This window comes from Sinohyriopsis cumingii, chromosome 7 (genome assembly GCF_028554795.1).
Source record: "Sinohyriopsis cumingii isolate HCF-2022 chromosome 7, ASM2855479v2, whole genome shotgun sequence".
Lineage (NCBI taxonomy): Eukaryota > Metazoa > Mollusca > Bivalvia > Unionida > Unionidae > Sinohyriopsis > Sinohyriopsis cumingii.
Window position 1 is genome coordinate 88,693,704 of NC_142967.1, and position 22,187 is coordinate 88,715,890.

At 35.2% G+C, this 22,187-nt stretch overlaps 1 protein-coding gene across 3 annotated transcripts in view; it reads right to left on the bottom strand.

Annotated features, from left to right (window-relative positions):
• The window catches only part of LOC149795676 (BTB/POZ domain-containing protein 16-like), a 263,165-nt gene that overhangs the window by 112,097 nt on the left and 128,881 nt on the right, over window positions 1-22,187 (bottom strand). For all 3 annotated transcript variants that reach the window (XM_089965525.1, XM_089965523.1, XM_089965524.1), the window contains one exon: window positions 5,108-5,227. In XM_089965525.1, the coding sequence (XP_089821651.1) occupies window positions 5,108-5,227 (120 nt within the window). The remainder of the gene's footprint in view (window positions 1-5,107; window positions 5,228-22,187) is intronic.

Consider the following 22,187-nt stretch of genomic DNA (forward strand, 5'->3'; position numbering starts at 1 on the left):
ATTTATAAAACCAAAACAAGTTTTATCATTTTCATCAATACTAGTAATATAATCGTTAGTTTTTGCTCCGATTGCATATTAAAGTGTGCCTCAGTATTATCTGACTACATGGTACTATATCTGGACGCGTGAAATAAATTTCTCATTTCTATGCAATAAAGGATGTGACAAAGAAAGACAACATTACCATTTTTATTTATAGTGTAACAGTATACATCTTTACCTCCCCATAGAATTCAGCCGCCACTGATGACAAAGCTTTTAACTGGCTGTCATGTAAGACAAACCTAACAGTAACCCAATACACTCCACAGAAGAATGTACATTATGTTGACAACTGCATTTGCATATCCTCAACCACCTTCTCTGGCTAAATTACTTGGAACAAAACTGAAGGTCACCAAAAGTGTATGTGCAGGTATGTATTAGATTTATATGGCATGTCAGCACAATACTGGCTATATATTGTTACAAGAAGTGTATGTACGGCTATGCATAGTGTTAAAAGGCATGTCAGCACAATACTGGCTATATATTGTTACAAGAAGTGTATGTATGGGAATGCATAGAGTTAAAAGGCATGTCAGCACAATACTGGCTATATATTGTTACAAGAAGTGTATGTACGGCAATGCATAGTGTAAAAAGGCATGTCAGCACAATACTGGCTATATATTGTTACAAGAAGTGTATGTACGGAAATGCATAGTGTTAAAAGGCATGTTAGCACAATACTGGCTATATACTGTTACAAGAAGTGTATGTACGGCTATGCATAGGGTTAAAAGGCATGTCAGCACAATACTGCAGTGTCCATTCTGGAAATGGACCAAGTTGGGCTCAAGGGCCCCCACCAGGCCAAAAATGGGGTCATTGAGAAATCCTGTTGGATTTATCTTGTACAGGTCAAAAGTGAGGTTATTGAGAAATCCTATCAGATTTATTTTGTACATTAGAATCTACATTTTTTCCCTCTCCGTGATGTATCTATCAACAGTCGGTCTAGACTCCCAGTTTGGCAGGATACTATTAAATACCACTCCAGGAACCAGTCTTATCAGTAAAACAAAAGTAGTGACATAATACACAGATGTTTTCACGTACAAATGATGATTGTTGAAACCAGTTGGAATGATCTTTCAAATGCTGGATATTTTGAAAATAAATGTTATTTATGGAGAATAATGAACAACTTCATTAGAAAATGCGCGTTATAAACAATTATTATCAACGGGATTGTAAAATGAGGATTCAGTCAGTTAACAGCCCATTTCCCTAACTCCCCCCTTTGCATTTTTTTTGATGTTTAAACAGAGTTTTTCAATTTTTGTAGGTTCCTTGGTAACTTGTGCCTTTGCTTATAGTGCGGTCAATGTTTGTGGACCCAATTGTGCACGAGCTATCGAGGGAGAGGTGTACTTGGCAGATGTTGTTTTAAGCAGGAAATACTTATACTTGGCAGACGTTGTTTTAAGCTGGAAATACGTATACTTGCCAGACGCTGCTTTAAGCTGGAAATATCTATACTTGGCAGATGTTGTTTTAAGCTGGAAATACGTATACTTGCCAGATGCTGCTTTAAGCTGGAAATATCTATACTTGGCAGACGTTGTTTTAAGCTGGAAATACGTATACTTGCCAGATGCTGCTTTAAGCAGGAAATACGTATACTTGCCAGACATTGTTTTAAGCTGGAAATACGTATACTTGCCAGATGCTGCTTTAAGCTGGAAATATCTATACTTGGCAGATGCTGCTTTAAGCTGGAAATATCTATACTTGGCAGATGCTGCTTTAAGCTGGAAATATCTATACTTGGCAGATGTTGCTTTAAGCTGGAAATATCTATACTTGGCACATGTTGCTTTAAGCTGGAAATATCTATACTTGGCACATGTTGCTTTAAGCTGGAAATATCTATACTTGGCAGATGTTGTTTTAAGCTGGAAATATCTATACTTGGCAGATGTTGTTTTAAGCTGGAAATATCTATACTTGGCAGATGCTGCTTTAAGCTGGAAATATCTATACTTGGCAGATGCTGCTTTAAGCTGGAAATATCTATACTTGGCAGATGCTGCTTTAAGCTGGAAATATCTATACTTGGCAGATGCTGCTTTAAGCTGGAAATATCTATACTTGGCAGATGTTGCTTTAAGCTGGAAATATCTATACTTGGCAGATGTTGCTTTAAGCTGGAAATATCTATACTTGGCAGATGTTGTTTTAAGCTGGAAATATCTATACTTGGCAGACGTTGTTTTAAGCTGGAAATATCTATACTTGGTAGACGTTGTTTTAAGCTGGAAATATCTATACTTGGCAGACGCTGCTTTAAGCTGGAAATATCTATACTTGGCAGATGCTGCTTTAAGCTGGAAATATCTATACTTGGCAGATGTTGTTTTAAGCTGGAAATATCTATACTTGGCAGATGCTGCTTTAAGCTGGAAATATCTATACTTGGCAGATGTTTTATTTCTTATCACCTAGATGAGGTCTAAAATGTAAAGACTACCAGGAGACTTGGCGTGTATGTATCAAGCAAGCAAGTGATTATAAATTCAACATATTAACCACTCAGTCACCATGGCTCCTGTGACAATATTACAGCCACTGTGGCTTCTGTGACATTATTACAGCCACTATGGCTCCTTGACATTATTACAGTCACCATGGCTCCTGTGACATTCTTACAGTCACTGTGGCTCCTTTGACATTATTACAGTCACCATGTCTCCTGTGACATTCTACCAGTCACCATGTCTCCTGTGACATTATTAGTCAATGTGGCTCCTGTGACATTTTTACAGGTTACAGCATCTGTATTGGAAAATAGGAACTAGTTTTTCTGAGCTATTCTACACTAATACTGTTCAGTACTGTATAACTCAGAAGAAAAAAAAGAGTTCATGTTTTCCTGTACAAATGTTGCAACATTTTCTGCCTAAGACTGAATAATAAAGAGAAAACACTACAAGGAACAAAGTAATTGAATTTATGCATATTACAACGTAAATATACAAGCATAATTAAACAGTGTTCATGCACACATAGCACCATGCACCCTGTAACCTTTCAACTTGGTAGTGTACTGCATGCTCAATCATTTGTTTCAAAAATGAAATCTCATTTTGATATGCTTTAAAGTGAAGTTTAGAATCATATTGTGAATGACTGTGCATTGGAACAACTTTCCAGTTAAGTCTGGAATGGAGGGACTTTAGTTTTTCTGTTGATCCAACTAAATTCTGCATATCTTGTCATGATGGACTGGAGTTATTATCTAGGTTGATGTACATGTGGCTGGCGGCCTTGAAGTAAGCTGCATGTGTTTCTATTCTTTAATTGATAGTCTGGTATCATAAGGTGAAAAATATATGAAACTCTTTAAATTAAAATTCTGATGCAGGATTAAATATAGTGCTTTTTTTGTTGCTGTTGTTGCAGACAGAGGTGAGATGGCAGTGATCCGTAATGGACAGCGCTTTAGACCACTCGGCCACTCGGGACCCCAAATATAGTGCAGTAAATTCTCAGTTGGAATTTAATTTCTGTTGGAAATTTGGTCAAGATGCGCAGTAAAATTTCACAGTGTGGATCAATTTTTGGAACTCATGAAGTTCTGATTGGAAGAAAAAACTAAGGCAGTGTATATTGAGGAAAATCAAGATGCAGAGAAGGAAGCCCTGTCACTTACAAGTTTTATCTTGCTGGGACCACAGTTAGATAAATCTGTCCCCATAACAAGTTTTGAAACCAATCATCAGAATATAAAGATATTCATAAGGACCTAGAAGGACCCAGCTAAATAACCTGTATGACTCGTACTATAAATCCAGATAGACCCAGCTAAATAACCTGTATGACTCGTACTATAAATCCAGATAGACCCAGCTAAATGACCTGTATGACTCGTACTATAAATCCAGATAGACCCAGCTAAATAACCTGTATGACTCGTACTATAAATCCAGATAGACCCAGCTAAATGACCTGTATGACTCGTACTATAAATCCAGATAGACCCAGCTAAATGACCTGTATGACTCGTACTATAAATCCAGATAGACCCAGCTAAATGACCTGGATGACTCGTACTATAAATACAGATAGACCCAGCTAAATAACCTGTATGACTCGTACCATAAATCCAGATAGACCCAGCTAAATGACCTGTATGACTTGTACTATAAATCCAGATAGACCCAGCTAAATAACCTGTATGACTCATACTATAAATCCAGAGAGACCCAACTAAATAACCTGTATGACACACACTATAAATCCATATATTTTCTCAAAAAAGTAAACAGGAAAACCGTAAAGTAGATGGAATGTGCCTGCCCATTTCACCAGCAGTAAATATGGCTTCTTCATCATCTTTCAGGTTTACTAGCTCTGAGGCTTTTGGTTTTATATGAAACCTCACCTTCTTCAGTTGCATTATTTTCAAATTTAGCGCTTGGACTGACTTGTAAATTGGAACATCTCTGAGAGTGATGGGATTTTGTGCCAAAACCCACTTTCTTCAGTTGCATTTTTGTTTTATTTAATTTAGTGCTTAGACCAACTTGTAAATTGGGACATCTCTGAAAGAGATGGGATTGCTCTTGCTTGAATATGGCTATTATATTTCAGAATTGTTACAAACATATCTACTAGATAACTTTTTAAATGATCAGAATGGTACTTTCAATACTGATTGTCTTGTAAGTTTTGTCATAAAACCATTGCTGGATATTGTGCCTATGGCATTCAGTCATTTGCTTGGTTTTGTGACTTAGTTACACATTGTCAGTTCTCATCACTACTTTCAAATGGATCAAAATTCATGAGCAATTAAAATCGTTGCCCTCACATGTGCTACATGAGCTGACATTGTTTGTTTTAAAAAAAGTAGTTCCTAACAAACAATGATATTTTTAGACACATGGAGCTTAAAGCATTGCAGTTTGGAGAAATCCTACAAGACTCTGACAATGCAAGGTTAATGGGGAGAACACAATAAGCATATAATAATGTGTATTCTGACATGTTAGTTAACTCTTGAAGAAGGGCACTACAGTGGCATGGGAGAACATCAGCTGTATGGAAGGATTCTTACCTGTTGAAGAAGGATAGAACAGTGGCATGGGAGGGCATCAGCTGTATGGAGGGGTTTAGCTGCATAAACAACCAGTACACCAATGTCCTGTAAATGCTGTATTCATTGTAGACAAACAACCTGCAGGAAAAAATTAAAGAGAAATGTATAATATGAATTACCCAGAACAATATATATATATATATATATATATATATATATATATATATATATATATATATATATATATATATATATATATATATATATATATATATATATTCCAAAATCTGGTACAAAAGCAATACATTGGTCATGTATTATAAATAGAGTTCATTGTAAGCAGATCTCTGTTATAAGGGATATGCAGCGGGTCTGTGAAAATGGGGTACATAATGCAACCAAACAAGGCCATCTTACAATGGGGTACATAATGCAACTAAACAAGACCATCTTAAATGGGGTACAATGTAAGCTAGTATATGTTAAAACGGAGCTCACTGTAAAAAGCTAGTCTATGTCAAATTTGGGCACATTGTAAAAAGCTAGTCTATGTTAAAATGGGTGACTTTGTAAAAAAGCTACTCTATGTCAAAATGGGTGACATCACAAAAAGCTAGTCTGTGTTAAAACGGGCGACACTGTACAAAGCAAGTCTATGTCAAAATGGGGCACACTGTAAAAAGCTACTCAATGCTAAAATGGGGCACATTGTAAAATTCTAGTCTATGTCAAAATGGGGCACATTGTAAAAAGCTTCTCTATGTCAAAATGGGGCACATTATAAAAAGCTAGTCTATGTCAAAATGGGGCACATTGTAAAAAGCTAGTCTATATTAAAATGGGTGACATTGTAAAAACTAGTCTATGATAAAATGGGTGACTTTGTAAAAAGCTACTATATGTCAAAATGTGGCACATTGTAAAAAGCTAGTCTATGTTAAAATGGGTGACAATGTAAAAAGCTAGTCTATGTTAAAATGGAGCACATTGTAAAAAGTTAGTCTATGTCAAAATGGGGCACATTGTAAAAAGTTACTCCATGTCAAAATGAGGAACATTGTAAAAAGCTAGTCTATGTCAAAATGGGGCAGATTGTAAAAAGCTAGTCTATGTCAAACAGGTGACATAATAAAAAGCTAGTCTGTCAAAATGGGGCACACTGTAAAAATATAGTCTATGTCAAAATGGGTGACATTGTATAAAGCCTAGTCTATGTTAATATGGGGCACACTGTAAAAACCTAGTCTATGTCAAAATGGGTGACATTGTATAAAGCCTAGTCTATGTTAATATGGGGCACACTGTAAAAACCTAGTCTATGTCAAAATGGGTGACATTGAAAGAGGCTAGTCTATGTTAAAATGGGGCACACTGTAATAAGCTAGTCTGTGTTAAAATGGGTGACATTATAAAAATCTAGTCTTTGCCAAAATGGGGCACATTGTAAAAAGCTAGTTAATGTTAAAATGGGTGACATTGTAACAAGCTAGTCTATGTTAAACTGGGTGACATTGTAACAAGCTAGTCTATGTTAAACTGGGTGACATTGTAACAAGCTAGTCTATGTTAAACTGGGTGACATTGTAAAAAGCTAGTCTATGTTAAACTGGGTGACACTGTAAAAAGCTAGTCTATGTTAAACTGGGTGACATTGTAACAAGCTAGTCTATGTTAAACTGGGTGACGTAAAAAGCTAGTCTATGTTAAACTGGGGCACATTGTAAAAAGCTAGTCTCTATTAAAAGGGTGACATTGTAAGCGAATCTTGTTACACTGGGATACACTGCAATCTATTCTGTTAAAATGAGATAAACTGCAAAGAAGTCTGTGTTATAATGGTTATGTTTTATTCAAACTCACATTATTATTAATATTATATTTCATGAGAAATTACATTATAATTGTTTATAATAATTAATAACAACTGACACAGTCTGCCTGCCATGTGTTTAATACTCATCTGTGTATGTACTAGATGGGGATGGTTAACTCAATAAAGTCATTCACCAATCGTTCTCAATGAACTTGACCTTTTGTCAAAGTACGCAATCTTGAACTAAATTTAATGTGCAGAAAGCAATATTATGTTCCAATACTTACATCAACTATGATCTCTGACCTTTTGATCCTAACATATACATGCTTCATTATGACCATAAGTGCAAACCATCGACAAAGTTTGGTCAAGAAACTTGTTCTGGAATAAAAGTGATGCTGCATAGACCATTTTTCTGTCATCAGGTCATAATGACTTGAACCTTGTGCCTTTGGATCTCAGTATCAACAGGCTTTTTACACACCTTAAGTGCAAGCCCTCCACAAATTTTGATCAATGTATGTAATCCTGAATTTATTATGGAAGAGCCTTTTTCCTTCCTTAAGTTAGTGACCTAGATCTTTGATTTATTGGCCCCAAATTAAACGACTGTTTTCTTGGATTAAATGGAAGTCTTCCACATATTCATGAGCAGGTAAATAGTTCATAACTGCAATTTTTGTGCCAATTTATTTTGTTGTTTGAAACAGTGGCCTTGACCTTTGACCTATCACTCCAAAATCAATGTGTTTTATTCCACAAGTCAAGAGCAAGCTATCCATAAAATTGGGTAGAAGTACATGCAGCAGAACTGAAGTTATCAGATTAGGACATACTGATGGACAGACAGCATAATAAGCTCTGTTAAACAGGCAGACATATAAAACTACAAGTAGGTAGCAATTTCACAAGTAAAATTCACCCCTATAATGGGTTTCATGACAATACCTGTGTAATATCAGATTTAATTAAAATGAGGGGCTTCATAATGGAGACCATAATAACTATATCTTGTAAGAAGCTTATACAGAAGAAAAAAAAACAACCAAAATTTCATTTAAGACATTCAGTTTACAAAAGTACTGCTTTTCAGTAATGCAAAGTGATTTTTTTTTTATAGACGCTTTAAATAAAGCTCAGATGTAATGAATCGTCAAGCAGAATAAAGGAGTAATGGTACAGGCACACTACATTATACACTTCCACCTTATCCCCTAATGCAGATATGGCAATGAATTCCATTACTAACTGACTAAAGTAGTTCATTGTTCTAAATCATATATTTCATGTTATTTTAAGTCATGCCTGAAGAAAACCAATTCGAAATGTGGTTTCATGTCAATGAATTGATTTTTTTTTACAGGTACAACATAAATGAATACAAATTTTTGTGGGATTTTGGGTACAAAATAAATGAATAACCCATTTTTGTGGAATTTTAGGCACAACATAAATGAATACACATTTTTATGGGATTTTGGTACAACATAAATGAATACAAATTTTTGTGGGATTTTGGGTACAACATAAATGAATAACCCATTTGTGTGGAATTGTAGGTACAACAAAAATGAATACACCATTTCTGTGTGAATTTAGTTACAGAATACCAAATTTTTTTTGGGGGGGGTATGTATACCAACTTTTTTTTTGATTTTATGAATAATCCATTTTGTGGCATTTTCAGTACAACCTCAGTGAATACACCATTTTTGTGGTCTTCTAGGTACAACATAAATAAATTAAAATTGTTGTGGGATTTTAGATGCAACATCAATGAATAGCCCAGTTTTTTGTGGGATTTTTGGTACATACTCAATGAATACCAATTTTTGTGGGATTTTAGGTACATCATAAATGGGGGAGTTGCAGTACCTCAACTGATGGATCCATGATCCAAGACTTGTGGATTAAATACCTGCCCAGACCAGACCAGGTCAGCTGACTGTGTGTGTGTCCTTGTGAAAGGCACATGGCTTCCATATCCTCAACATCACATAGACAATAATGTGCTAAAAGTACTGTTCAAACCAAACAATAAATATAAATGACAATTACTCAGTCTTGCCTGTTGGAAATCTCACTATAAGGAGACTTCATTTACAATGCCATACATTTTGTCTATCTCCCAAATACCTTGTGACTATGAGGCATTACTGTACAAAATAATAAAATGTATATACTCATTTGCAAGTAAAGTCCAACTGCAAATGACATAGACCCTGATTTGCCACTGGATAATGTGCTGACAGATCAGGGTCTATATTATTTGTTCTACTGATTACTCCAAACAAAATGCAGAAACCCAGACCTGCCAGAGCATTATACGGCAGTAGATCCAGATCTGTACAGTTTGCAGCTGGGGTCGACTTACATGCAGATGTATATGATTTATATTTTTCTTAAACAAAATTCCATTCTCAGGTAACACTTTTCACCACCAACAAGATCTCATTTTAAAAAAGCGGTTTCCACCATATGACATAATGTAATGTAATGATGCATCTGAAGAAAACTGACTGCAAAATATTGGACTTAATGCCAAATTTCAGGCTGTTTCAAGCTGACTGCAAAATAAATTTCAGGCTATGTTCAAACTGACTGCAAAATATTGGACTTAAGACCAAATTTCAGGCTATGTTTCAGACTGCAAAATACTGGACCTAAGACCAAATTTCAGGCTATGTTTCAAACTGACTGCAAAATACTGGACTTAAGACCAAATTTTAGGATATGTTTCAGACTGACTGCAAAATACTGGACTTAAGATCAAAATTTCAGGCTGTGTTTCATGAGAAGAGTGTGAAATTATTGAACACACTGATAATAAAATAAAATGAGCCGGTCCATGCAAGATAATCTTCAGAATGCCATCAATATCCTATTTTATGCAAAGTATCAATTTTCATGGAGTCTGTGCTTGCTGCAAGCCATACATTTAAAAATCTAATGAACAATTATTCTTCAGTGGAAACAACAGTATCCATTCCAGGTGCAGAATTTAAGTATCTAGAAAAGACCATTTACCCCAAACTATGAAAAATTGCAAACCAAAATTACTCTAATATGAAATTTTTTGTTTTTTAGGTGCTAGGCCTAAACAATAATGTGGTAGTACTTTAAAAAATGATTTTTCTTTAATGCACATCACTGATCACTTTTTCTCTGGTCAGATGCCAGTATATTGAACTCTAATCAAGATATCACTTTTTTATAAATCAGCTCTTGTTTTTAGTCCAATTAGGATTTTTAAGCAAAAGTAACAAGTGTAGTATAACATTTGTTTTAAAAGTACACTTTACCGTTTTAATTTTTATTACTGAAAAAGAAACAACATAGTAGAGCAAATCAGAGCTGCACATATCCAATCTGTATGCCGCAGGAATGCTCTGTCTAAAAATCGGTGTAATCAAGTGTCACAAGTCTAATTCTGAAGTGTAATTCACAAATAATCAATTGCAGCAAAAAGCTTTCTCAAATTAGTGCACCATCCATGGATAGAATGAAAATAACGATAATTTACGGCACTCAGACTTCAAAATATTATCCTGGCCATGATCAGAAAGCACACTAAAGATAATTAGAGCCTAAAGGGAATAAATATGTCTGTAAGGCATGGCTAATTGGACGAATCATCACGTACGGTGAGTTTTCAGTGAATTTATGTCCCTTTTAAATTTCTGTTATATTAGTTCAATTTGATGCTTAGTACAACATAATGATTATATCAGAAAGTAACCTAGATGTAAGCAGACTGGATCATTCCATTGCCAGATGTAAGCATACCAGATCATTCCATTGCTAGATGTAGCATACCAGATCATTCCATTGCTAGATGTAAGCATACTAGAGCATTCCATTGCTAGATGTAAGCATACCAGATCATTCCATTGCTAGATGTCAAGGCTCCAAGGCCAAAGTAATATAACTAATAATATGAATGCAGAACATTGGTAGTAAAATAAACAAAGAACATAGTAGTGGTAGAAGTGGAGATGCTGCAGCAGCAGTTAAAGTTAGTAGTAGTAGTAGTAGTGGAATCAGAAGTCTAGTACTCACTTAATATAATGCTGTCAATTTGAGTCATAGAATCAGAAATACAGTATTCCCTGATTATAATGCTGTCAATGGGAGTCATAGAATCAGAAGTACAGTATTCCCTGATTATAATGCTGTCAATGGGAGTCATAGAATCAGAAGTACAGTATTCCCTGATTATAATGCTGTCAATGGGAGTCATATAATCAGAAGTACAGTATTCCCTGATTATAATGCTGTCAACGGGAGTCATAGAATCAGAGATACAGTAGTCCCTTAATATAATGCTGTCAATGGGAGCCATATAATTAGAAATACAGTACTCCCCTAATATAATGCTGTCAATGTGAGTCATATAATCAGAAATACAGTACTCCCTTAATATAATGCTGTCAATGGGAGCCATATAATCAGAAATACAGTACTCCCCTAATATAATGCTGTCAATGGGAGCCATATAATCAGAAATACAGTACTCCCCTAATATAATGCTGTCAATGGGAGTCAGTGAATATACTGACTCATAGTACATGAGCCATGTCATTTTACAACTACATGAAAAATGGGGTCAATGACCATAACCAACTTAAAAAAGAAATCATGTTATAAAAATGGGGTTTTGGAGTGAGGGAGTATTGTAGTAGTCTTATAATAATGGGGTTTTGGAGTGAGGGAGTACTGTAGTAGTGTTATAATATTGGGGCTTTGGAGTGAGGGAGTACTGTAGTAGTGTTATACAAATGGGGTTTTGGAGTGAGGGAGTACTGTAGTAGTGTTATACAAATGGGGTTTTGGAGTGAGGGAGTACTATAGTAGTGTTATAATATTGGGGTTTTGGAGTGAGGGAGTACTGTAGTAGTGTTATACAAATAGGGTTTTGGAGTGAGGAAGTACTGTAGTAGTGTTATAATAATGGGGCTTTGGAGTGAGGGAGTACTGTAGTAGTGTTATACAAATGGGGTTTTGGAGTGAGGGAGTACTGTAGTAGTGTTATACAAATGGGGTTTTGGAGTGAGGGAGTACTATAGTAGTGTTATAATATTGGGGTTTTGGAGTGAGGGAGTACTGTAGTAGTGTTATACAAATAGGGTTTTGGAGTGAGGAAGTACTGTAGTAGTGTTATAATAATGGGGCTTTGGAGTGAGGGAGTACTATAGTAGTGTTATACAAATAGGGTTTTGGAGTGAGGGAGTACTATAGTAGTGTTATAATATTGGGGTTTTGGAGTGAGGAAGTACTGTAGTAGTGTTATACAAATGGGGTTTTGGAGTGAGGGAGTACTATAGTAGTGTTATAATATTGGGGTTTTGGAGTGAGGGAGTACTGTAGTAGTGTTATACAAATGGGGTTTTGGAGTGAGGAAGTACTGTAGTAGTGTTATAATAATGGGGCTTTGGAGTGAGGGAGTACTGTAGTAGTGTTATAATAATGGGGCTTTGGAGTGAGGGAGTACTGTAGTAGTGTTATAATATTGGGGTTTTGGAGTGAGGGAGTACTGTAGTAGTGTTATAATAATGGGGCTTTGGAGTGAGGGAGTATTGTAGTAGTCTTATAATAATGGGGTTTTGGAGTGAGGGAGTACTGTAGTAGTGTTATAATATTGGGGTTTTGGAGTGAGGGAGTACTGTAGTAGTGTTATACAAATTGGGTTTTGGAGTGAGGAAGTACTGTAGTAGTGTTATACAAATTGGGTTTTGGAGTGAGGGAGTACTGTAGTAGTGTTATACAAATGGGGTTTTGGAGTGAGGGAGTACTATAGTAGTGTTATAATATTGGGGTTTTGGAGTGAGGGAGTACTGTAGTAGTGTTATACAAATTGGGTTTTGGAGTGAGGAAGTACTGTAGTAGTGTTATACAAATGGGGCTTTGGAGTGAGGGAGTACTGTAGTAGTGTTATAATAATGGGGCTTTGGAGTGAGGGAGTACTGTAGTAGTGTTATACAAATGGGGTTTTGGAGTGAGGGAGTACTATAGTAGTGTTATAATATTGGGGTTTTGGAGTGAGGAAGTACTGCAGTAGTGTTATAATAATGGGTTTTGGAGTGTGGGAGTACTGTAGCAGTGTTATAATAATGGGGCTCTGGAGTGAGGGAGTACTGTAGTTGTGTTATAATAATGGGGTTTTGTAGTGACGGAGTATTGTAGCAGTGTTATAATAATGGGTTTTGGAGTGAGGCAGTACTGTAGTAGTGTTATAATAATGGAGTTTATAGTGAGTGATTAATGTAGCAGTTTTATAATAATGGGGGTTTCGAGTGAGAGAGTACTGTAGTAGTGTTATAATGGTGTTTTGGAGTGAGGGAGTACTGTAGTAGTGTTATAATATTGGGGTTTTGGATTGAGAGAGTACTGTAGTAGTGTTATAATGGTGTTTTGGAGTGAGGGAGTACTGTAGAAGTCTTATAATAATGGGGTTTTGTAGTGAAGGAGTATTGTAACAGTGTTGTACTGTAATAGTGTTATAATAATGGAGTTTAAAGTGAGGAAATACTGTAGCAGTGTCATAATAATGGGGTTTATAGTGTGGGAATAATGTAGCAGTGTTATAATGATGGTGTTTTGGTTTAATGGAGTACTGTAGTTGTGTTTTAATTGGGTTTTGGAGTGAGGGAGTACTGTAGAAGTGTTACAATAATGGGGTTTATAGCGAGGGAGTACTGTATCAGTGTTACAATAATGGGGTTTATAGTGAAGGAGTACTGTATCAGTGTTATACTAATAGGGTTTATAGTGAGGGAGTACTATAGCAGTGTTATACTAATGGGGTTTATAGTAAGGCAATACTGGAGTAGTGTTATTATTATGATAGGTTTATAGCAAGGGAATACTGTAGTTGGGTTATAATAATAGGTTATAGTGAGGGAATACTGCAGTAGTGTTATAATAATAGGTATACAGTGAGGGAGTACTGTAGTAGTGTGAGTAGTCAAAGTAAAAAAAAACCACCCCAACTATCCTAGAAGCCATGCTTTTGATCTACAGAGCAATCTAATGGTAGACATGATATATCACCATATACAAGAGCCATCTCTTTTCTAGGGGTATTTCTAATAGGAACTATTTCTAAACCTTTTCCTTTTGTCTACAACCTGGTTTTTCTTATACCTTTATCACTGGTGCACACTGTGTAGTAAAAACCATCCCTGTGAACTGAGTAGAGGGGTAAAAAAAGGAATTCATTATCATAAAATTACAAATAATAGGTATACCGTGTATTTATTCTATAATAATTTGAATAAATGTACACACTTGCTGTAATTAATGGCTACAAATATAATTCAGCAAGACATCAACAATAGGTATAAGGCTAACTTGAGATGCAAAACAGATTCCCGGATGGGGGCTCACATGGTCATCCTTTCAGAACAAAACAGAAGCTTTATACATGCCTAACATCATGCACTCCCAGTATGGCCTTAATTAAAATCAATGATTCTTACTCTGGGAAAGAATTTTTGTTTAAAAAGTTGTTTACCAGAACTGCCACTGTTTCTGAATCAAGATCCAGTGTTTCTATTATTGTAACAGTCAGGTCAAACAGAACTGAACTGAATTTCTGGAAAATGTCAAATTAAGTAAATGAAGTTACATTACAATAGCATTAAAAATCTAAAAAACTAACAAACAAATAATTAATTTCAATATACATAACACAGGCTTATGGACTTGGGTAATGTTATACCCCTTCCCCTTTATTATCGCAGAGGCACAAAATAAACAGCTTTGATTATATGGAAATAATAAAGAATTTTACTAGTTTCATGCACTTACTAGCAAAATATAACTTGACTGTGTCAAAACACTGAAGATTCATCCTAACTCATTATTAAAATGTGTCACGCAATACAGAACCAGTAGCAGACAAATTTAATGGGCATAACTACATGCACATGTACTGAGGAACAGTAATAATACTAAATACTCACAACCAGTTTAATGCTGCAAGAAAACTATCAAGTTAAATATTGAAATGACTGTATTACCAGTGTCACAAATGTCAAAAAGTGACACTTAATAGCATTTGTGACACTTACTGGCATTTATGACACTTAATGGCATTTGTGACACATACTGGCATTTATGACACTTAATGGCATTTGTGACATGTACTGGCATTTATGACACTTAATGGCATTTGTGACACATACTATCATTTATTACACTTAATGGCATTTGTGACATGAACTGGCATTTATGACACTTAATGGCATTTGTGACACATACTGGCATTTATGACACTTAATGGCATTTGTGACACTGGCATTAATGACACTTAATGGCATCTGTGACACTTACTGGTATTTGTGACACTCAATGGCATTTGTGATGCTTACTGGCATTTGTGACATGTAGTGGCATTTGTGACATGTACTGGCATTTGTGACACTGGCATTTGTGACACATACTGACATTGTGACATGTACTGGCATTTGTGACACATAGTGACATTTATGACTGGCATTTATGACATGCACTGGCATTTGTGACACTGGCAATCATCACTATAAACTTATCAATAAGTCAACAAGTCTCAATCATCACTATAAACTTATCAATAAGTCAACAAGTCTCAATCATCACTATAAACTTATCAATAAGTCAACAAGTCTCAATCATCACTATAAACTTATCAATAAGTCAACAAGTCTCAATCATCACTATAGCCTTATATATCATTCAGCAAGTTTCAATCATTACTATAACCCTGTCTGAGTCATCAAGTCTCAATCATCGCTATAAACTTATTTATGAGTCAGCAAGTCTCAATCATCGCTATAAACTTATTTATGAGTCAGCAAGTCTCAATCACTATTATAAACTTGACTATGAGTCAACAAGTCTCAATCATTACTATAAACTTATCTTTGAGTTATCAAGTCTCAATCATTGCCATAACCCTGTCTCAATCATTACTATAAACTTGTCTATGAGTCATCAAGTCTCAATCATCACTATAAACTTATTTATGAGTCAGCAAGTCTCAATCATCACTATAAACTTGTCTATGAGTCAACAAGTCTCAATCATTACTATAAACTTGTCTTTGAGTTATCAAGTCTCAATCATCGCTATAAACTCATATATGAGTCAGCAAGTTTCAATCACCACTATAAACTTATCTATGAGTCAGCAAGTCTCAATCACTATTATAAACTTGACTATGAGTCAACAAGTCTCAATCATTACTATAAACTTATCTTTGAGTTATCAAGTCTCAATCATTGCCATAACCCTGTCTCAATCATTACTATAAACTTGTCTATGAGTCAACAAGTCTCAATCATTACTATAAACTTATGAGTTGTCAAGTCTCAATCATCGCTATAAACTTGAATATGAGTCAGCAAGTCTCAATCATCACTATAAACTTCTCTATGAATAATCAAATCTCAGTCATTACTATAAACTTGACTATGAGTCAGCTAGTCTCAATCATTACTATAAACTTGTCTATGACTTAGCAAGTCTCAATCATTACTATAAACTTGTCTATGAGTTGGCAAGTCTCAATCATTACTATAAACTTGTATATGAGTCATCAAGTCTCATCATTACTATAAACTTGTCTATGAGTTAGCAAGTCTCAATCATTACTATAAACTTGACTATGAGTCAGCTAGTCTCATCATTACTATACACTTGTCTATGAGTCATCAAGTCTCATCATTACTATAAACTTGTCTACAAGTCATCAAGTCTCAATCATTACTATAAACTTATCTATGAGTCAGCAAGTCTCAATCATCACTATAAACTTGTAAACGAGTCATCAAGTCTAAATCATCACTATAAACTTGTCTGAGTCAGCAAGTCTCAATCATCACTATAAACTTACCTATGAGTCAGTTAGTCTCGTCACTATAACTTATCTAGGTGTCAACAAGTCTCAGTCATCACTATAAACTTACCTATGAGTCAGTTAGTCTCATCACTGTAACTTATCTATGAGTCAACATGTCTCAGTGATCACTATAAATTTATCTATGAGACAGATTCTAATATTGTATGCAAACTGCTGATTGGAGCAAGTTCTAATATGGATATTGTTTCAAAGTATAAAGATTGCCTTGGACAAAAGAATGCATTGCCAAAATGAGACATATCAATTCATATTATCTTACCACTGAAAATCTAAAAGATATATTTCCTTCAAAATTGCTTGAACTGATCATGGTGATACAGCTCCAGATGTGGTAAGGATTGTCACAAACATGTAAATGAGCCAAATTACTTAGAAATGATGAGTAACATTATTAGTAATGCTGATATTCGTGGGAATACTGGACCAAAATAGAAGCAAAATGAGATTATCAAGGGGAAATCTGCCAATGAATAAAACTGAGATGACAAGAACTTCTGAAAGTTGTGTCTTGGAGATGTTTACACCCAAAAATTTCAACACATTTTAGTGTAGTGAAAAAGGAAAAACAATGGCACTTACGTCTAATCCTTTATTTCACACTAGTTATTCCAGTTTATTAAGAATGGGAAGTGACTACAACAAGACTGCATGGCTATTGCACTGTCTACACCAAGACTGCAGGTCTATTGCTCTGCATAATTATGAGTTGTGAAGCACGTCAGCTGTTTTTATTGCTGCCTAGTAACAATGCTCTCAATCACTCCACACAATAATTTTGGTAACCAAGATGTTTTTATGGTCATCTATTCAATCACCCATTTCTGAGTAAAGTTAAAATATTACCTTGTTTACTTCCAACTTGAATTTCTTTTTATATATTGGCTTAAAAAATATACTTGGTGTCTGAAGATTGTATATACTGTTGAAAATTCTTAGAATTATTGAAATTATAGTTTCTAAAAAATTGGAGGGTCCTGATATCTAAGTCAGTGATGGTAAATCAAGACATTTATTGCTGTTGAAACTACAGCTGTAAAATTAAGCTGAAAATACTGATAGCACTACTGTAAAAATCACTGACAATCAATGCTGACAATACAGCTGTAAAAATGACAAACTGTGACAAATAATACTGACAGCACAGCCATAAAAATCATGACTGTGACAAATAATACTGACATTACAGCTATAAAAATCATGACTGTGACAAATAATACTGACAGTACAGCTATAAAAATCATGACTGACAAATAATACTGACAGTACAGCTATAAAAATCATGACTGACAAATAATACTGGCGGTACAGCTATAAAAATCACAACTGTGACAAATACTGCTGATGGTACTGCAATAAAAATCACAAACTGTAACAATCAATACTGACAATATAGCTGTACAAATTACAAACAGTGACAATTAATGCTGATAGTACAGCTGTAAAAAATCACAAACTGACAATACTGATAGCACAGCTGTGAAAAAAAGTTCACAATAATGCACTTTCAAATATTTCTAAGTGTCTCTGAAACAACCCCTGTACCATGTACATGAGGGCAAATGCACACATGTCTTCAGATCATACGGTTTGTACTAATTTCTTTGTTGCGGATAAAACCATAACAAATCATACATAAAATTACAGACATGGCTCCTTTAGATTTGATATATGAACTATACCCTTCTTTCCAACCAAATAAACAGAGACATGAGTGCATCTATTTATAGAAGTAGGGATTTTCATAATGTAATCACTCACTTTATATAGCTTTATTATAAGAGTCCATTGATAGGATTGCAAAATTTATGGTTTATTTGTTTATGTACTTGTAGTAATTTTAAGCATTGGTTAAACATAATCTGTTTTGCTGCTTCTTCCATATTTTCACAAATATGAGTCAAGTCAGAAAACAACTTGGACCTTACAATGCCTCTCATGAATTCCATAACATAGCATTCTCCCATATGTTTCTGGCCTACATGAATGCATTTTAAAGTTAAATCTTAATAAAATAATACCTAGGCATTACTCTCAATGAATTGTATATTTTTTCTGAATATATCTGCCAGACAACTTATGAAAACAGACAATCTAATAAACTGGTACTTCCCTGGCGATGTCTGCCATTATTACCCCTTTACTGGTTCACTTATATTTTCAAACTAAATTTAGGACACAATAGTGTACAAGGGGCAGTTAAAATATCCAGATCACTGATTCTGATCTTAAAACACACAAATTGCTATTTGCATACTATTGTTAAAGTTTCAAAACACAAGTTTGCATGTTTTTATCATCAAAGGATAGCATGCAGAAATCAGGCAGTGATAATTGCTAACTTAGGAAAGGGTTAATGGTCAATCAGCTATCAAAACACATGCCTGTGAATGTGCAAGAGTTTGTTTGTCAGTGTAACTGATATAAAAACTAGGCATAGCCACTGATCATTTGATAAATATATTTCGCTACAATACAACACCAGAACTAGCCTGGCTAAGGCAAGGGGGCATCTCAAAAAGTATGGTCAGGCAATGTACCTCTACAAAAATCACAGGGTGAAGTCTTATCTGCTTTCCTAACAGAAGAAGGCAAGTTTACATTTTTTAGGTGACTTAGTCACACACTTTGCCTGGTAGTGTGACCCGTGCATTAAGGTGCAAATCAGTGATCAGATGGTCCTGTTGATCCAGTGTTCACAAGACATTAAGGTACAAATCAGTAATCAAGATGGTCGTGTTGATCCAGTGTTCACAAGACATTAAGGTGCAAATCAGTAGTCAAGATGGTCCTGTTGATCCAGTGTTCACAAGACATTAAGGTGCAAATCTGTAGTCAAAATACCAATGGTCAGTGAACCATTTATGCAGATTGTGGACCATTGCCAATGGTCAGTGAACCTTGTATGCAGATTGCGGATCACTGACAATGGTCAATTAACCATGTATGCAGATTGTGGACCACTGTCAATGGTCAGTGAACCATTTATGCCAATTATGGATCACTGCCAATGGTCACTGAACCATGTATGCAGATTGTTGACCACTGACAATGATCAATGAATCATGTATGCAGATTGTGGACCCTGCCAATGGTCAGTGTACCTTGTATGCAGATTGTAGACCACTGCCAATGGTCAGTGAACCATGTATGCAGATTGTGGACCACTTAAAATAGCTGCCTCTTATGAGATGCAGGAGAACACATGAAATGTATTCTACATCCTGAAACTCTAGGGGGATCACAAACAAACAAGTGGATTGTGTGTTTAAGCTGTAAGGGACAGTCTAGATTATAAAAGCCTGTGGTTGGGTTTCCAATGTTATTTGATGCCACCAGATGTCACCTGTGACATTTATCTGTATTTGTGATATTATCAGCAGCATTCTTAAAATGGAAAGCAAAGTACTGCCAGTCAGTGTCACAATTTCTTAGTGTGACATTTACCAGTGTTTACAACGTAATTTAACCTGTAAAATTCAACAGAAACATTGCATGCAATGTTGCCATTAAATGTTATTGTGATATTTACTTGTGATGTTTATAAGCTGTCTGTTTGACACACATTGATTAGCCATCAAATTTAATCATTAAAATTACAAGACAAATAAGAAGAAATTCATGCTAATTTGAATTGAAAAATACCATACACACTCAGTTACAAGGTGAGTCCAGCAGCAAACAATAGACTCTGACCATGCAATGGCAAATCAGTGCAGTTTGCATTTGGACTTGACATATAAGTGAGTATAGATGGTAAGCACTAATTCTGACATATATATACTGCAAATTTGAAATTGCAAGCAGAATTTTTTTCTTTCTTATCATCATTTTGACAAACTTCTATCACAAGTGCTTGTCTTTACGCAAGGGACAACTGATAACAAGGGTAACTTGGTCTAATACATACATGTGAACCTCCCCACCTGGAGGATTTACCTCCTGTGGTGAGGGGTGTCTCCCATCCCTCATTGAAATCTCCCATGCATGTATTATATAAAAATGTAATTTTTTGCACACTGTTTCCTTTTGAGTATATCTATGGTAATAATGCCTGTGATCACATGACTAGGAACTGGCTTAAGCAGGGGGAGACAATTTAATTGCTAATTTCAAGCAGCATAAAACAATTAACATCCCTTTGATACTGATGTTAGGGTTGGTTGGCTTCAGTGTTTGAAGTTTGTTGACATGGATTATACACTGTATGATCAGAATAATTCCTAAAGGATTAAAGACATTAAATGATTACAGCAGGATTACTCAAGAGCTTAATTAGCATAAAACAATTAATATTACTGTGATTCATGGGGCAGGCTTAAAGATGTCAAGATGGATACTATGTGATTCATCTCCACAGGGCAGACTTCAAGTTGTCAAGATGGATACTATGTGAGATTGAAGGTAATTTGGACAGGATTAAAGCTGTTAACTAATAATGGTTGGATTACTAAAAAGCTCATATGGCATAAAACAGGGTCAGTTTGGCTTCAGTTTTTAAAGTTTGCTGAATGTTATCTACGAATGCTAAAACACCCAAATCTGATCAACCAAAATATCATACAAATTCAATGATGAATGGAAACAAAAATTTCTGTGGCTGGAATCAATTTCTATGACTGTAATGAAAATTTTCCCATTCTCATTGAAATTGCTCCCTCTTTTGAAGTCAAAATTCAAGACCAAAATTTGCAAATCAACTGATTTGTTGAGCTGACTTATGTTCTGTCACATGAATGCTAACAATAGAAACCAAGTGATGAGTGTAGATGTATTAGTGCTAATAACAGTAACCATGTGAGTGTAGATACATTAGTGCTAATAATGGTAAACATGTGATGACTGTAGATGCATTAGTGCTAATAAAAGTAACCATGTGATGACTGTAGATGCATTAGTGCTAATAATAGTAACCATGTGAGTGTAGATACATTAGTGCTAATAATGGTAAACATGTGATGACTGTAGATGCATTAGTGCTAATAAAAGTAACCATGTGATGAGTGTAGATGCATTAGTGCTAATAATAGTAACCATGTGATGAGTGTAGATGCATTAGTGCTAATAAAAGTAACCATGTGATGACTGTAAATGCATTAGTGCTAATAACAGTAACCATGTGATGACTGTAGATCCATTAGTGCTAATAATAGTAATCATGTGATGAGTGTAGATGCATGTGCTAATAATAGGAACCATGTGATGAGTGTAGATGCATTAGTGCTAATAATAGTAACCATGTGATGACTGTAGATGCATTAGTGCTAATAACAGTAACCATGTGATGAGTGTAGATACATTATTGCTAATAATAGTAATGCTGTGATGAGTGTAGATGCATTAGTGCTAATAAAAGTAACCATGTGATGAGTGTAGATGCATTA